The following is a 17,527-nucleotide window of genomic DNA, read 5'->3' on the forward strand; positions in this document are numbered from 1 at the left end:
TGATAGCAGGGTAGTCTTTGCAGGACTGGGATTTTGTTTAATTTGGCTTCAAATTTTGTGACTCTCTCTCATTTTGTGAATGATTCCCTAATGTCTGGGTTATTAAGAAAGAGCACCCAAAATCTCTGTTGCTCATAATCATACAATACTCTATGAATGCATTCTGGCTACTACCTTCTTTTCTTCTGCTTTCCCCGATAGCATCCCATTTTCCTCATTTTTAACTGATTTCCTTTCTTAAGCCAACTCAATTTAAGAATTGAGATGGAGCAAGAGCAAACAATAAGAGACATCACTTTGCCGACACAGGTCCATATAGTCAAAGCTATGGTTTTTTCGGTGGTCATGTGCAGATGTGAGAGTTGGACCGTAAAGAAGACTGAGCACCAAAGAATTGATGCTTTTGAATTATGGTGCTGGAGAAGACTCTTGAGAGTCCCTTGGACTGCAGGGAGATCAAATCACTCAATTCTGGAGGAAATTAACCCTGAATACTCATTGGAAGGACTGATGCTGAAGCTGGGTCTCCAATACTTTGGCCACTCGATGCAAAGAACCGACTCATTGGAAAAGACCCTGATGCTGGGAAAGATTAAGGGCAGGAGAAGGGGACGAGGATGAGATGGTTGGGTGGCATCATCGACTCAATGGACATGAGTCTGAGCAAACTCTTGGAGATAGTGAAGGACAGGAAAGCTTGGCATGCTGCAGTCCTTGGATTGCAGAGTCAGACATGACTTAGCGACTGAACAACAGCATAAGCAAACAAATATATACAGAGTGTGTCCCTGGGTAAATTCCTGAGTCTCCCTGATTCTCAGGGTTCTCAGTATAGTGCTGGTAATCATCCCTGCCTCGTTGTGTTTTGGTAGAGTGGGCCTGGAGTAAAGTCCACGAAAGCCTAAGGCACATAGGAAGTGTTTACGGTTATTTTCTTATCTTTCTTCACTTAGGGTGAGCATGATGGAATCTCGTGCTGGTACCTGGCCCAGTGGAGGCGATGGAAGGCACTGCGTGGTTTACTGTGTCTTCTCAAGTCACTCCTATCCGCTGGTGGGCTCCGTTACAGAGGCCCACAGCAAATGACAGGCTGTCATCTTGTCCAGTTTTGGGTGACTGTTTCCACCGGAGTAAATTGGTTTTTGAACAGCAGAGATATGGGGTCTAGTAAGTAGAAAAGACTTCACGACTCTGCAGTGTGCTTGTGTATAAAGTCAAGCTTGACAAATAGAAAGCATTTACTGGGGAGAAAATGAGTCAGGTTCCCAGGAACTTTTTGTTACTATGGCAACAGAATATTTAGCCAGTTCTGTTTTGGCCAGTGTATAATATAATAGTGAGGAATGTGAACTGTTATGTCTTGATTGCTTATTAGTTCATAAAATACCCCAGTTTACATACTAATTGTTGCTGGAGAAAAGTACCCTATTTTAAAATAATCCAGTCACTCATTTCTTGGTACTAAGCCACTTTGGAGCTTTAGCAAAAAACAATAATTAGAGTAATGAAATCTCTTAACCTTACTGGTGCTGGGCAACTTCTCATTTACCATAACAACTATACTATAAGGTCATCATCCCGTTCTACAGATGAGGGAATTCAAGTCTAAGGGTAGTTAGGTAATGCCTAAGTTCTGGGACGCTGGTGAAACCCGGATGTGGCTCTGGGTCTGATTCCTAATTCTTTCTCCTTTACCATTAATCTCGGCTTATTCATTTCTTTAAACCAGAAGAGGCGAAAATACAAGAGTATTGACCTTTCTCTAGTACAGGATTCTTCCACCTCAAAACTATTGACATTTGGGGGCCAGATAATCATTTACTGGAGTTTCCCAGATGGTGCTAGTGGTCAAAAATCCACCTGCCAATAGAGGAGACCCAAGAGATATGGGTTCAATCCCTGGGTTAGGAAGATCCCCTGGAATAGGAAGTGGTACCCACTCCGATATTCTTGCCTGGAGAATTCCAGGGGCAGAGGAGCCTGGTGGGCTAATAAGTCCATGGGGTCACGAAGTCGGACACAACTGAGTAAGCACACAATCATTTATTTGTTGGGGGTGGGGGAGCTGTCCTGTGCATTTTATTAGTAGGATATTTAGCAGCATCCCTGGTCTGCCCACCAGATAGATTCCTGTGGACTCACCCCCGCCACCTCCCCAGGATTGCCACATGTTACCTGGGGAGCCAAGTGGAAGAACCAGGGAGAATTTAGCCAACATCGTGTCTTCCTGGAAAGCAGCAGCCCTTCCATCTCTGATGCCACCACCCTTCCAGATTTCAGGAGTTCATGGGAAGTTTTGTTTCTGTGTTTAGTGTACTCAGAGAGCTGTGGCACTCATTGCCAAGATCTAATTTTAGAACATTTTCATCACCCTCCAAAGAAACCTTCTGTTATTGATTTCTGATTCATTCCAGTGTAACTGGACAGCGCACGTGGTCTGATTTCTTTCCTCTCTGAGGTCTGTTCCATGGCCCCAGGGGTTTCCTGGGGGACATTTTGTGCGCCCCTGAGGAACAGCGTGTTCTGTGTGGTCGGCGGGAGAATTCTGTGGAGAGGCGTGAGGTCTGGTTGGCTTTCAGTGTCGTTTGTTCCTCCTGTTTCCTCCCCGATCCGCAGCCTCGTTATTCTGTCCATCACTGAAAACGGAGTGTTGAAGTCTCTACCTTGTGTTATTTAAATGTCCGTTTCTCCTTTCAGTTCTGTTCGTTTTGCTTTGTGTATTTTCTGGCTCCGTTTTTTGGTGCATATGTCTTCCTGATTTCTTTGTCTTTAAGAATACTTTTTATCTTAAATCCTATTTATTTGTCTGAGATGAGTATAGTCACTCCAGCTGTCTTGATTCGGGGTATATTAAAAAAAAAAAAAAGCCTGCTGGGTTAATCTAATGTGCAGTCAGGATTGGGTGTCCTTGCTCTTGGAAGATAAATAAGAAGCTGAAGATTGATGTTCTGTCTTTAAAGTCAGCCCAGGGCTACCAGGAGATAATATCCATGGGATTATGTGATTCCTGTGACTGGTGTTGAAAGCATCATAGAATCCTCTGGATGCCTCAGTGAAAACCTTTCCTGGAGCAAAATTTGGGGTGGGTTAAGTACTGTTATTTTGGAAACAGTTGCTTTCAGGTTACCTCATGACAGACAGAGAATGTTCTGTTGCTCAACCTTTCAGAGGAGCCAGAGGCCACCTCCCTGTCTGTACCCTGTTGTTTTTGTTTGTTTGTTCTTAATTTTTGACCATGGCACTTGGTTTGTAGGATCTTAGTTTCCCCACCAGGGATTGAGCCCACTCCTCCTGCGTTGGAAGCCCGGAATCTTAACCACTGGACCACCAGGGAAGGCCCCAGTATGTGCCCTGTTGTGCCCTGTCGACACTGCCCAACAAAGGATTACACCCGCTGTGCCTGAGTGAAAGCCCTGTTGTCTGTGGGTGTCACACCACATTTAACCCTCACATCATAGACCTTTCTATGGGGCTCTTTGTAGGCATTATTGCAGCAATTAAGGAGACAAGACTCTGAGTTCCAGGATTGCTTTGTGGATGCGGATGTGTTGCTGTTGTTCAGTTGCTAAGTCGTGCCCAACTCTTTGCAACCCCATGGACTGCAGCACGCCAGGCTTCCCTGTCCATCACCAGCTCCTGGAGTTTGCTCAAGTTCATGTCCGTTGAGTCGGTGATCCCATCTAACCATCTCATCCTCTGTCGCCCCTTTCTCCTCCTGCCCTCAATCTTTCTCAGAATCAGGGTCTTTTCCAATGAGTCGGCTCTTCGCATCAGGTGGCCAAAGTATTGGAGCTTCAGCTTCAGCATTAGACCTTCCAGCAAATATTCAGGGTGGATTTCCTTTAGGATGGACTGGTTTGACCTCCTTACAGTGGATGTATGGGGAGGAGCAAGTCAGAGGGGCTGTCAGACACTGACTTCTGGAGAGCTAATGAGTGATAAGCTTTCTCTTCACAAATCTGGGGGTAAGGACTATGCAATGAGGGGCTTTAAAAAGGGAAACTTTACAGTTTGTCAGGGGTCCTGAGGGCAGGCGAGGATGAAGGCTCTCAAAAGCCAGACCTGCTTTTGGCAAAGATGACTGTCACTGCCCAGCAAGATAGAAGGTGATGCAGAATGGACTCTTTATTCATTTTTATTCAAACAGTTTTTAATCAAAACTGTCTTTGATTCTCACATCTCCTCACTTTTTTTTTTTTTTTTGAAGTCTTCTTTTTAAGGTGAAAACTATTCTATCTGTATCCATTCCCACATCTGTTCTTAATCTCAGGGACTCTGATCATTGTCAGGAAGTTGCTCCTCTAAGCATTGAAAAGCCTCTGGAGGCTAAGTTATCTGACCCACATTTAGTTAGTATCATTTTTGAGCTGTTTTTTCCTCTCAGGGTTTGTCTCTAGAAGAATCAGTTGGGGATGTCTTGGTTTCCTGCTTATAGTCTCTGGAATTTGCATTCCAGCACCTTTCCACACAAACATGTTTATACACATACGTACGTGCATTATTAGCAGCCAAAATAAGTAACCTGATAGAACCTTTAGGTTATAAACTAATGTCCTGATCCCAAACCTGCTAACTTCTTTTTTGCCTCTTTACTGTGATTTTAAATAATTAGATTATTCAAAGGGCAGTGGCAGGCAATTCGAATTCCCTCATCGTTTAGTGCTTTTTTTCCCCCTAAAAGCCCAAAGAACATTATAGACTTGGCTCTCTTCAGTTCCTCCAGGGCCTTTTGGGAGTGGGGAGGATATGTCCTTGACTTACAGAGCCTCCTAATATTCTTGTGAGTCCATAAAAATTTTCTTTATAAAAAGCAAATCTGACACTTCACTTTTATTCATAGAAATGTCCACTGGCTCCCAGGATAGGCGTCCAAACTCCTGCCTGGGTTCTGCCGTATTCTATCTGCTGGATACCCTGGCTTCTCCCAAATCTCGCTATAAACCACAGCCTGTCTCAGTTCACAACATTTATTTCGCCTCGAGTGCCTTCCCCTCTTTCACCCACACACTTCTCCTGATTGCTCATGTTGTTGTTGTTCAGTTGCTAAGCCGTGTCCAACTGTTTGCAACCCCATGGACTGCAGCACTCCAGGCTCCTCTGTCCTCCACTGTCTCCCAGAGCTTGCAAGTTTGTGTCTGTTGAGTCCATGATGCTGTCTAACCATCTCACACCCACATGTGATTCTTCATACCCAAATAAAATAGTGCTGCATTGTACCGTGCCCCCTGGTCCCCTAGGCTGCATGGGTTGTGTTCCTTTTCTAAATTTGTCTTACACTCTGGCCATCCCCCACATATTTTTTTTTCTTAAAGTATAGTTGATGCATAATGTTTCAGGTGTGCAGCAAAGTGATTCAGTTATGCATTCATGTGCATTATATTCTTTTTCAGATTCTTCTCCCTTTTCCCTTATCAGATTCCTGCTACATATCTCATTAGGTTATTACAAGGTATTGAATATAGTTCCCTGTGCCGTATTCCCTTGTTTATTTTCTATATAGTAGTATGTATCCATCACCCACGTATTGATTGAGAATGCACTGCTGGGCAGAAGTGTTTGAAACTAATAGTAATAATTATAGTAATAGCAATTGCTAATGCTGTGTGATAATACTCTACAATACTGCCTAACACTAAGTACTACATGCTACTGTATTTTATAGTGTAATATCAAATAATAATAGCTAATATGTAATATAAATGATAGTAGCTAGTAGAATATGAACTATCATAGCTAATAGCATGTTCCAGACAAAGTTCTAAGCAATTATTGTCTTGTCTCATTTAATTCCCTTAGCAGCCCAGCAAGGGAGATACTGTTCATATCTCTGTTTCCTGATAAGGAAATGGAGGCAAAGAGAGGTGAAATATTTTCAGTACATCACATAGTGGTCCCACAGCACTTGATTCAGTATTTGAACCCAGGCAGGCTGACATGCAACCCTGCATTAGCTGTGTATTAGGGTGTTGAAAGGTAAATGCCTGTACAGCTTATATAGTTCTTATCTCATTGCAGTTATCTGTTTTTTGTCCTTTTCTCCCTCTTCTAGGTTAGTGTTCTTAGTGAGGGACTTCTGCTAGCTAGAAGAAGTTATGTTTGATTCTCTTTGAGACCTTCACATCCTATGTGTGCCATAAAGAGACTTTTAAGAATTAACGTGAGTAGAACCAATAACCAAAGAGTAAGACCTTAGTTGGGCTTCCCTGGTGGCTCAGTGGTAAAGAACCTGCCTGCCAATGCAAGAGACTCAGGAAACACAAGTTTGATCTCTGGGTCGGGAAGATCCCCTGGAGGAGGAAATAGCAACCCACTTCGGTATTCTTGCCTGGAGAATCCCATACAGAGAGGAGCCTGGCGGGCTACAATCCATAGGGTCACAAAGAGTTGGACATGACTGAGCACGCATGCGTGTATGCACAAGGACTTAGATGGCATAATTATTACCATCCATGGTATCCATTTGACTTTTCTAAGACCATCCTTATAAGTGCAAAAGAGCAGTTTGTAGAACCAGGAACCATGTTAGGGAAGGGAGAATATTATCAGATTCCCACTAGATATTGCATTAGACTGTATTCTCTACACACAGAATCTCACACTGAAACCTGTGCTGTCTTAATGCCCCCTTTACTGGTGGGGTTCTGAGACTGGTGGATGTTAAGTAACTTATCCACGGTCTCAGTTGTCATGTGTCAGAATTGGGATAGAAACTCAGACGTTCTCTACCCTAAGCCCTTCTGACCTCTTGTTGTCCAGTCGTTCAGTCGTGTCTGACTCTTTGCAATCCCATGGACTGCAGCACGCCAGGCTTCCCTGTCCGTCACCAACTCTTGGAGCTTGCTCAAACTCATGTCCATTGAATTGGTGATGCCATCCAACCATCTCATCCTCTGTTGTCCCCTTCTCCTCCTGCCTTCAATCTTTCCCAGGATCGGCGTCTTTTCCAATGAGTCGGCTCTTTGCATTAGGTGGCCAAAATATGAGAGCTTTAGTTTCAGCCTCAGTCCTTTCAATGTATATTCAGGGCTGATTTCCTTTAGGATTGACCGGTTTGATAAGGGACCCTCAAGAGTCTTCTCCAACACCACAATTCAAAAGCATCAATTCGTCGGCACTCAACCTTCTTTATGGTCCAACTCTCACATCTGTACATAACTATTGGAAAAACCATAGTTCTGACTATATGGACCTTTGTTAGCAAAGTAATATCTCTGCTTTTTAATACACTGGCTAGGTTTGTCATAGTTTTTCTTCCAAGGAGCAAGCATCTTTTAATTTCATGGCTGCAGTCACTATCTGCAGTGATTTTGGAACCCAAGAGAATACAGTTTGTCACTGTTTCCATTGTTTCCCCATCTATTTGCCATGAAGTGATGGCACCAGATCCCATGACCTTCATTTTTTGAATGTTGAGTTTTAAGCCAGCTTTTTCACTCTCCTCTTTCACTTTCATCAAGAGACTCTTTAGTTCCTCTTCAGTTTCTGCCATAAGGGTGGTGTCATCAGCATATCTGAAGCTATTGATATTTCTCCCTGCAATCTTGATTCCAGCTTGTGCTTCATCCAGCCTGGCATCTCTCATGATGTACTCTGCACGTAAGTTAAGTAAACAGGGTGACAATATACAGCCTTGACGTACTTTTTTCCCACTTTGGAACCAGTCTGTTGTTCCATGTCCAGTTCTAACTGTTGCTTCTTGACCTGCATACAGGTTTCTCCGGAGACAGGAAAGGTGGTCTGCTATTCCCACCTCTTTAAGAATTTTCCACAATTTGTTGTCATCTACACAGTCAAAGGTTTTAGTGTAGTCAGTGAAGCAGAAGCAGATGTTCTTCTGGAATTCTCTTGCTTTTTCTATGATTCAGCGGCCGTTGGCAATTTGACCTCTGGTTCCTCTGCCTTTTCTAAATCCAGCTTGAACATCTGGGAGTTCTCAGTTCATGTACTCTTTAAGCCTAGCTTGGAGAATTTTGAGCATTATTTTGCTAGCATGTGAAATGAGAGCAATTGTGCAGTAGTTTGAACATTCTTTGGCATTACCCTTCTTTGAGATTGGAATGAAAACTGACCTTTTCCAGTCCTGTGGCCACTGCTGAATTTTCCAAATTTGCTGGCATATTGAGTGCAGCCCTTTCACAGCATCATCTTTTAGGATTTGAAATAGCTCAGCTGGAATTCCATCACCTCTACTAGCTTTGTTTGAAGTGATGCTTCCTAAGGCCCGCTTGACTTCACGCTCCAGGATGTCTGGCTCTAGGTGATTGATCACACCATTGTGGTTACCTGGGTCATTAAGATCATTTTATATAGTTCTGTGTATTCTTGCCACCTCTTCTTAATATCTTCTGCTTCTGTTAGGTCTATACCGTTTCTGTCCTTTATTGAGCCCATCTTTGCATGAAATGTTCCCTTGGTATTTCTAATTTTCTTGAAGAGATCTCTAGTATTTCCCATTCTGTTGTTTTCCCTTATTTCTTTGCATTGTTCACGGAGGAAGGCTTTCCTTTCTCTCCTTGCTATTCTTTGGAACTCTGCATTCAGATGGGTATATCTTTCCTTTTCTCCTTTGCCTTTTGCTTCTCTTCTTTTCTCAACTATTTGTAAGGCCTCCTCAGATAACCTTTTTGCATTTCTTTTTCTTGGGAATGGTTTTGATCACTGCCTGCTGTACAGTGTTATGAACCTCTGTCCATAGTTCTTCAGGCACTCTTGTCTATCAGATTTAATTCCTTGAATCTATTTGTCACTTCCACTGTATAATCATAAGGGATTTGATTTAGGTCATACCTGGATATCCCCAAGGTTATATACTTCCTATTCTTATTATAAAAGAGGAAATGTTTATTTCTATACTACCATGTGTAAAATAGATAGACATTGGGAAATAGCTGTATAGCACAGGGAGCTCAGCTCGGTGCTCTGTGATGACCTAGAGGGGTGGGAAGGGGGAGGGGAAGACTCAATAGAGAGGGGATATATGTATACATATAACTGATTCACTTTGTTGTACAGCAGAAACTAACACAGCATTGTAAAGCAGTTACACTCCAATAAAAGAGAGACGTTTAGAAAGAATTTTCTATTTGAATTTCTTGCAAAGCTGTTTCCACTACATGCCCTCTTTCTATATTCGTGGTCCAGTTAGCGTGTGGTCCTTTGCTCTCTCCGCTCCCCAGTGTGTATCTCTGAAACAGCCAAGATGGCCTTTTAAGAAATAACACATTGTGATATCTAATCAATAAAACAGTGGAGTCCACCCGAGTAGTCATGTGGAGCTGAACTGCTGGAACAAGCAAAGGGCATTTTGCTCAGGCAATAATGAATCTGCAGAGGCTTGGATAACCAGGCCTGGGTTTGGCTCGCTGGGCTGTTTGTCATATGCGTTTGGACTACAATAAAAGGCCTGTTTCTCTCCTTCCCAGACTTCTTAGAGAATCCAACAATATATTGCTTTTTAAAAGTCTGTTATTTTTATGAGGCTGTTTTTGCTTTCTCACCGCCAGCCACGAAGTCATTTTTGACTTTTAAAAGGAACCATAGTTTGACTTTTTACAGAAGGACCAGGGGACTGAATATAGCAACAACTGCAGAGTTGTTTAGCTAGTGGTGGACACATGTGGGTATTTACTTTGGGGGCTATGGAGTGTGTGTAATGACTCAAACTGTGTGACTTTTACAATTTGATTTCTTTTCTAATTTATACTTTACTGTAGGATTTATAATTCCCACACCTTTCATGTGAGTGGAATGGCACCTATCTCATAGCACATTCCTTATGAGAAATAGGGTTTTAATTTTTTTTTTAATTAAAGAAACAGTACTGGGTACTTTTACTGACGTGAGAAGCAAGTTCATTTTGACCCCCTTTCATTTTACACTGTTCTTGGGCTTCCCAGGTGCCTCAGTGGTAAAAAAAAAAATCTGCCTGCCAGTGAAGAAGATTTGGGTTCGATCCCTGGGTCAGGAGAATCCCCTGGAAAAGGGAATGGCAACCCACTCCAGTAATCTTGCCTGGGGAATCCCATGGACAGAGGAGCCTGGCGGCTAAAGTTCATGGGGTCACAAGAGTCGGACGCGACTTAGGGAGTAATTAACAACACTGTTCCTGCCCCCCCAGCCTTTGCATATGGGGTTCCCTCCATTTGGAACAGCCTTCTCTCCACAGCCCCCCAACACTGAAGGCTCATCCTGGCATAGCTATCACCTGTGTATCCTCATTCTCTGAGGAATGACAGAGTTTGTGAATTACTATTAGTGGAATGCATAACTGAGACCTTAACTGCCTGAGCAATTTGCACCTGGGCTGTGTGTCTCAGCTGAGGCTGACTGTCCTTTGAGAAGGCTTTTCCAACGTCAGCTTCTTCCCCAGTTTGAGATTAGGTGTCCTCTAGCTCCCCCATCAGGGCACTGACGGCACTGCATGCAGAGGCTCATTGACCAGCCTGCTAATCCCCCCATCAGTTAGAGAGCGCTGTGGAATCTCCGCGCAACTGACTCAGGGCCTGACAGATAGTAGGATGCTCAGAAACACTTTGTTCTTTGCCGAGAGAGCAGTAAAAAAAACTGTTGGCCCCTTAAACTCTGTTTTGTATTATGCACAGGAAAAATGGAAAGCCTTAAAAAATGGATAGACCTGGTTAAGAGTTTAAGAATTCTAAATGAGCTTGTTTTTTTTTTTGTGTGTGTGTGTGTGTGTGAAAACAACTGCTGTTTGAATATGAGCTCACAGCTTTTTAAAAAAGAATTGTGTATTTACTTGGCTGAACCGGGTCCTGCCGCGGCACACAGGATCTTCAGCCGCATCATGCAGACCTTGAGTTGGGATCCAGTTCCCTGACCAGTGAAGCTCTGTGACTCTTTGCTGGGCCCCAGATGTTACCCACAGGAAGATGGGAGTCTTTGCTCTGAGAGGGTCACAGCCTGATGACACCGGGGTGTCTCTTGGTTCCCTTCTCTCGTTCTGACATGATCTCCAAATACTGGTCCGCGGGCTGTGGCCTTCCTGCATTTTGGATGCTAACGCAGCTTTTCCTTTAGGGCGATGGTGAGTAGAGGTTATTGCAGATTTGTTTATGTCCTTTCTGGTTTTAAAAAAAAGTTGACAATTTTGTTATTCCTTCATCCACTTCCACCTAGTTTTTTTTTTTTTTAAATGTTCTATTTTACTGATCCGTGAAGTCCAGAGCTGTGATAGGCAGGCTCTAAAAGGAAAGGGAGGGCTCAGATCAGGACATAACCCAGCCTCCTGGGGAGCCCCCAGCCCTGTCTTGCTGCTGGTGAAACCTGCTGCTTTGGAAAGTTCACGGTGCAGGCCCGTGAAGCGCGGTGGATTCAAGTGTTCAGTGGGATGGAGTCGCCCGGCCAGCCTCTGTCAGGCGGTTTTAGGCAGAGAGAGTCTTCTGCTTCTGCCAGGGTCTGCTTGAGTGTCTTGCTGAAATCTTCCCTTCATGGAAATGGGGGTGAGCTGGGGACAACCAGACTTTGTCCAGGACTCCCCTGAGCCCCCCGGGGGCCGTGCAAGCAGGAAGCTGTTGTCAGCCTCGGGCTTTTCTCTGAGCCTCTGCCAGACGCTCAGCGGGCTGCCCTTGATCCGCGCTGTGGTTGCCTGAGCAGGTGTCTGCCAGCGCAGATGTAAATCATAACAGGACTTGCTCCCTGACAGAGGAGGTAGCTGAGCATCAGTGACAAGGCAAGGAGGCTCAGTAGTGATTCCTGAAGATGGTGCAGGGCCAGGGCCAAAGAGCTGGTTAATTGAATGGTACCTAATTCATGAACAGTTGTTTTCGCTCTCTTTGTCTAGTCCTTTGGAGCTGGCCTTAGGCTTAAAAGTATCTAAGGAGGCAAGAGAACAGATGTCAGTTCAGTTCAGTTGCTCATTCATATCTGACTCTTTGTGATCCCATGGACTACAGCATGCTAGGTCCCTGTCCATCACCAACACCTGGAGCTTGCTCAAACTCATGTCCATCAAGTCGGTGATGCCATCCAGCCATCTCATCCTCTGTTGTCCCTTTCTCCTCCTGCCTTCAGTCTTTCCCACCATCATGGTGTTTTCCAGTGAGTCAGTTCTTTGCATCAGAGGGCCAAAGTATTGGAGTTTCAGCTTCAGCATCAGTCCTTTCAGTGAATATTCAGGGTTGATTTCCTTTAGGATTGACTGGTTTGATCTCCTTGCAGTCCAACAGACTCTCAAAGAGTCTTCTTCAACACCACAGTTCAAAATCACCAATTCTTCAGCGCTCAGCTTTCTTTATGGTCCGACTCTCACATTCATACGTGAATCAATAATTAAAGTTTGAGCCTTGACTCTGTTGATCAGCAGTGTCAGGCATCTTTATTTCTGGACCTCAGTTTTCTTATCTGTAAAATGGGTTTTGTGAGAAGTAAATGGCACGGTAGCTGTAAAGCATAGAGCACAGTGCTCAGCCCAAACTAAGCATTCGCCCAATGCTAGCTGTGATTATCCAGTCCAGTCTCTCCTTTTCTAGGATCATTAGTATATTCAGTGAGTATTGATTAGGTGCCTATGATAGCCACTGTGCACTCACACTCCTTGAAGAGTGGTGAATGAGGGCCTTCCCTGGTGGTCCAGGGTCTAAGACTCCAAGCTCCCAGTGTAGGGGGCTCAGGTTTGATCCCTGGTTAGGGAACTGGATCCCACACGCTGCAACTAAAAGTTCACACGCTGCAACTAAAGATCCCACGTGCTGCAATGAAGATTGAAGATCTCCTGTGCCGCAACTAAGACCCAGCACAGCCAAATAAATAATAAGCAAAATAAATATTTAAAAAAATAATAAACAAGAAAAACAATAGAGAAATTCAATTTTTTAAAAAGTGATGAGTTTAAGTGTCCAAGTGTGTGCGTATGTGCATCAAACAGCTCAGCACAAAGCCAGTGAGTTCCTCCTGTGCAGGAAAAGAAAGCGGAGTAAGGGCTAACATGCCTGAGGCAGGGGATCGAGGTTTCCACTGTAGGAACTGGTTAAGGAGGCTTTGGTAAAGTGGAGTGAGGCTTGCTGGCCCTTAAGAGAAAGGCATTCCAAGCAGAGGGTGCCGCAGGCTGCACAGGGCCTCAGACGGGTGCTGGGAAGCCAGCATCGATGGAGCACGAATGTTGGGCATCAGATCGGAGGGGTTCCTTGGAGCTGCCTGATGCTGTGATGGGAGCTGTAGGCATTCCTAAAGTGTTGGGAGGGCACTGACGTTTTGAATAGGGGAGTGATGTGTCCAGTTTATAGAGAGAATCTGAGGTGAGATGTCAAAGCCCATGGGCAGCCTTTCTTCCCTGACTGCTGAGAAGGCGATGGGAGCAAGGCTGCCTGAGCCTCTGATTTGAGCGTCTGTTGCTGGGCCTCAGCTCTGACAGTTATTGCTGTGGTGTCTGCTTACTGGTCGCTTTCTGTTTCCCACATCTCTTCTATGTTTACTGGAATTCTTCTCCCTCATGGATACATGTATTCAGTAGTTACGTGTTCAGCAGATCTTTGGGTTACAGTCCAATACTATTGTTGTTAGCTTTGTTGCTCAAGTTGTTCTAACTTTGGCCATTGGGAGCTCCTGCAGCTTCACTCCTGTGACCTTTTGACATGCCTCCATTGTATTTTGAACACTTATTTACTTTCTGTCCAGGTTTATCTTGTCCCCCCCCATCCCCGAAATGAACCACTTCTTCAAGGAGCCCTGCTTCTCTTTATCAGATAATGGGTATTTAGAAACCAAGATCTAGGTGCTGGCTTTACTTATGGCTATAGGGGGTGTACTACTTCTAGTCTTTCTTAACAGATGGAGCTAGGAAATATACGTACGTACACTAACACACGCATGTATCTTTCTACCTGTCTACCTTTAAAAACCTTGAGTTCATAGTGATGCCTTCAGTTCCAGTCCAAAGCTTCAGGGTTTGTTTCAGTCTTCTCACTTTCTTTATTTGTAATTTCCTCCTCTGACAGTAAGAAACCTTGGTCTTGTTATCTGTAATATACTTAACCTATTTGTTCAACGCTAGTACACACAAAAGGCTGTTGCAGAATTGCTGATTCATACCCCTGTGAGAAACAAATGTAACTAGAGTATTTGTGAACAATTCTTTTTTTCTTTAGCCTTATAGAATCCAGGCAAAACAATGTTTTCTTAAGCTAGTTCTTTTCTTCCCTTACCTCTTTCAGTCTGTTGCTTATTCATCTGTAATATAGTTATGTTCATTTGTTGCTATTTATATTTCATTTTGACTCCTCCTCCTTCAGCACACATATCAATTTCAATTGTTTACTTTTTGAGTAGGTAGAATATTATCATGGTTCTAAGAGTCAGAGCTATACAAATAGACCCAGAGGAGTGTCGCCTTCTCATTCTGGCTACCTCATTCCATCTCCATTTCCCCATCCTTTCCAACCCTTTACCACCCATGCTCTGTAGGGATCCAGTCTCTTTAGTCTCTGGTTCATCCTTGAAAGTTTTCTTCGATGCCCCTCTTTTGCTATATGGAGTGGATAAAGTACTATAGATACTATTTTGCACTTTGCTTTTTTCACTTAACAGTATATGCTGGAGATCACTTCATATCAATTCATAGATATGAACTCCTTAAACTTCGATTATCAGAAAAAGAAATTTAACAACCCAAGGATTAATTTTAAAATCCCGTAAGCCTAGTGATGATGCTGATGCTGATAATAAATAGCATAAGCTCTACCATTAAACGAGCACCTACTCTATGGCATGCTCTGGGCTAAACATTTTATATGGATTATTGCACCGAGTCCTTCCTAGAGCCCAGTGAGATTTACATACTGATGAGGAAACTGAGCTCAGTAATTTTTAGAAGCTTGCCCAGGTTATGAAGAATAGAACCACAGTTTGAACCCAGGTCACTCTCCTAAGTTCGTGCTTTGTGAAGAGCACACTCTCACCATTCTAAAGTATTTTCAGGCTAAAACAAAGCCATGTGAGTTTTTAAAACCTAGACATATCTCATGCCTTAAAACCCTGTTGATCGTGTATCAGCTGCTGCCAAAATTGGCCTGTTACTGATGGCAGGAACATGAAGGTAATTTACTGCTTGTTCATTCCAAAGAAATGGCCCTTCCTTCCTGAGGACCATAGGTCCTGCCTCTAGACAGGAGACAAGAGGGATGCTAGGTAGGGCCCACTCCCCTGGATGCAGCAATACATCCCATCTCACCTTGTAATTGCAAGCCACAGCAGCCAGCCCCGTGAATGGGAAAGTGCATTGCCCCACAGGGCTGTTTGGTTAGCAGGACACTCCATCAAGCCTGAGTTACAGCAGTTTCTGTTAAAACTGTTTGTACAGCAGGAGTGGAAGAAGGATTTCTTTGGGCAGGAGTCTGGCTTCTGTTGTGAGAAGTGACAGCCTCTGGCAGAGGGGCAGTACAGCGGAGTTGGTTGAGAGCGTGGCTTCTGGGTTCTGAGTGCCAGGGGCCTCATACCAGCATCAGATTTTCAAGCCTTGTAACCCTGGGCAAGTGACTTCACCTCTTCAGAGCATTTCTGTGACATGATACGACCTATCTTAGGGGTTTCCATGACCATGTTCAGTTTCTATGATTTGCTAGAAGGAATCAGAGAACTCAGCACACAGTCATACTCACGGCTATGATATATCACAGCAGGAAACAAAGCAAAGCCAACAAAGGGAACAGGTGAAGGGGTGAAGTCAGAGGACACAAGCACAGGCTCTCAGAGACCGTTCCCAAGGCAGTCACATAGGAAGCACTGAACCCCTCCAGCAACAAGTGTAACATGGTATATGACATGTTTTTTCCGCAGGAAGCTCATTAGAGACTCAGTGCCCAGGGTCTTTACTGGGGTCTGGTTATGCAGGCCCCCTCTGCCAACATGTATCAAAATCCCAGACTCCCAGAAGAAAGGCAGGGGTTCAGCATAAATGCCCTGTTTGCGTGAATGGTTTGCATGAACAGTGAGCCACCCTCAAGAGAAAATGACGTGAACCTTCCCGAAATACAAGTTCCCAGATGCCAGCCAAGCGAGGGCCGATTCTGCAAGCAAACCTTTCTCGGGGTGGCAGCCTCGGGCCTCTTAGGTGAATAACTCTTTTCTGCTCACCAGCCTATAAGGTGGTTGCTGGGTGGATTAAATGAGATGATGTAAAGCACAGGGCACACTGGCTGGTTAGTAAACACTCAGCAAGTGTAGACGATTACTTTGAGAGTTCAGGGTATGAATTCTGAGCGGCTCTTTAGCCGTTAGAGCAAGCTCCATCCATCATCCGCTTACTCACCCGTTCATTCCTTTGTTCGGCACATTTTGATTGCGCCTCACTGGCTCGGGGGCTGTGTCTGGGCTCCTTGGGACTTTGGTAGCAGTGGGTCTCCCCCTTCCTGGAGGATGATGCATGGGGGTTTCCATTCTGGCTGGGTTTTGGAAGTGCGTGCTGGTGGTAAGAAACTCTGGGGATTTCAAGGTAGACGCGAACGGACCCTGTCGCACCCTCCAAGTTAGCGGCTTGGGTATGTGGTGCTCAGAAAACTTATCCTCCTGACGTCTCTTGCTTATCTTGTTTGTCCTCCTGCAGCCAAGGCTAAGTCGAAATGCGGCCCAACCTTCTTCCCATGCGCCAGCGGCGTCCACTGCATCATCGGCCGCTTCCGGTGTAACGGGTTTGAGGACTGTCCAGACGGCAGCGACGAAGAGAACTGCAGTAAGTGCTGGGGACCCTCCATCCTGGCCGCTCTCATCTGTGGGCTTCTTACACCACAGCCTAGGGCCTTTTCTGTTGTTACCTGGGATCAACTTGTTACTACTTCTTCCTTGTGTGTATGTACAGAGGCCCAGCTACCATTTATCAGGGTCTCTGCTACGTGCACTGGGCCAGGAGCATAGCTTGTGTTCAGTTCTGACGATTGCTCTGAGAATGCCGGCGTGTGATCTCCATCCGCAGATAAGAATGTGAAGCACAGAGGGGTCAGTGGATTCATCCAGAGTCACACAGCTTATCAGGAGCAGAACCAGTTCTAGGCCCATTCAGACCCTCATCTGACTGACTCTCCTGCTCGTCACCCCATGTTTATGTGCTTGCTTTCCTTCTCACTTAGAATTCTTAAAAAAAGAGAGATGTGTATATATTAATAATATACGTACTATAAGAATCTCTTCTCTCTGGTTGTTAAGTCATGTCCGACTCATGTGACCCCGTGGACTGTAGCCCACCAGGCTCCTCTGTCCGTGGGATTCTCCAGGCAAGAACACTGGAGTGTGTTGCCATTTCCTTCTCCACTGTAAGAATATGCTCTTTCAAGTTGCCGTATGATCCAGCAGTCCCGCTCCTGGGCATATACCTGGAGAATATTCTAATTTGAAAAGATACCTGCACCTCAGTGTTCATAGCAGCGTTTTTTATAGTGGCCACAACATGGAAGCAGCTACGTGTCCATCCACGGATGAATGGATCAAGAAGATGTGGTGTATCTACACAATGGGATATTACCCTGCTTCCTTGGTGGCTCAGAGGTTAAAGCGTCTGCCTGCAATGCAAGAGACCCGGGTT

The 17,527-nt window shown here is 44.6% G+C and overlaps 1 protein-coding gene across 1 annotated transcript in view; it reads left to right on the plus strand.

The window, feature by feature from the left end:
- Positions 1–17,527, plus strand: part of LDLRAD3 (low density lipoprotein receptor class A domain containing 3) — a 269,205-nt gene that overhangs the window by 109,230 nt on the left and 142,448 nt on the right. Inside the window, exon 3 of the mRNA XM_040259025.1 lies at positions 16,556–16,681. Coding sequence (XP_040114959.1) covers positions 16,556–16,681 — 126 coding nt within the window. The remainder of the gene's footprint in view (positions 1–16,555; positions 16,682–17,527) is intronic.

The sequence above is a fragment of the Oryx dammah genome, unplaced genomic scaffold (assembly GCF_014754425.2).
Source record: "Oryx dammah isolate SB20612 unplaced genomic scaffold, SCBI_Odam_1.1 HiC_scaffold_17, whole genome shotgun sequence".
NCBI classification, from domain to species: Eukaryota; Metazoa; Chordata; class Mammalia; order Artiodactyla; family Bovidae; genus Oryx; species Oryx dammah.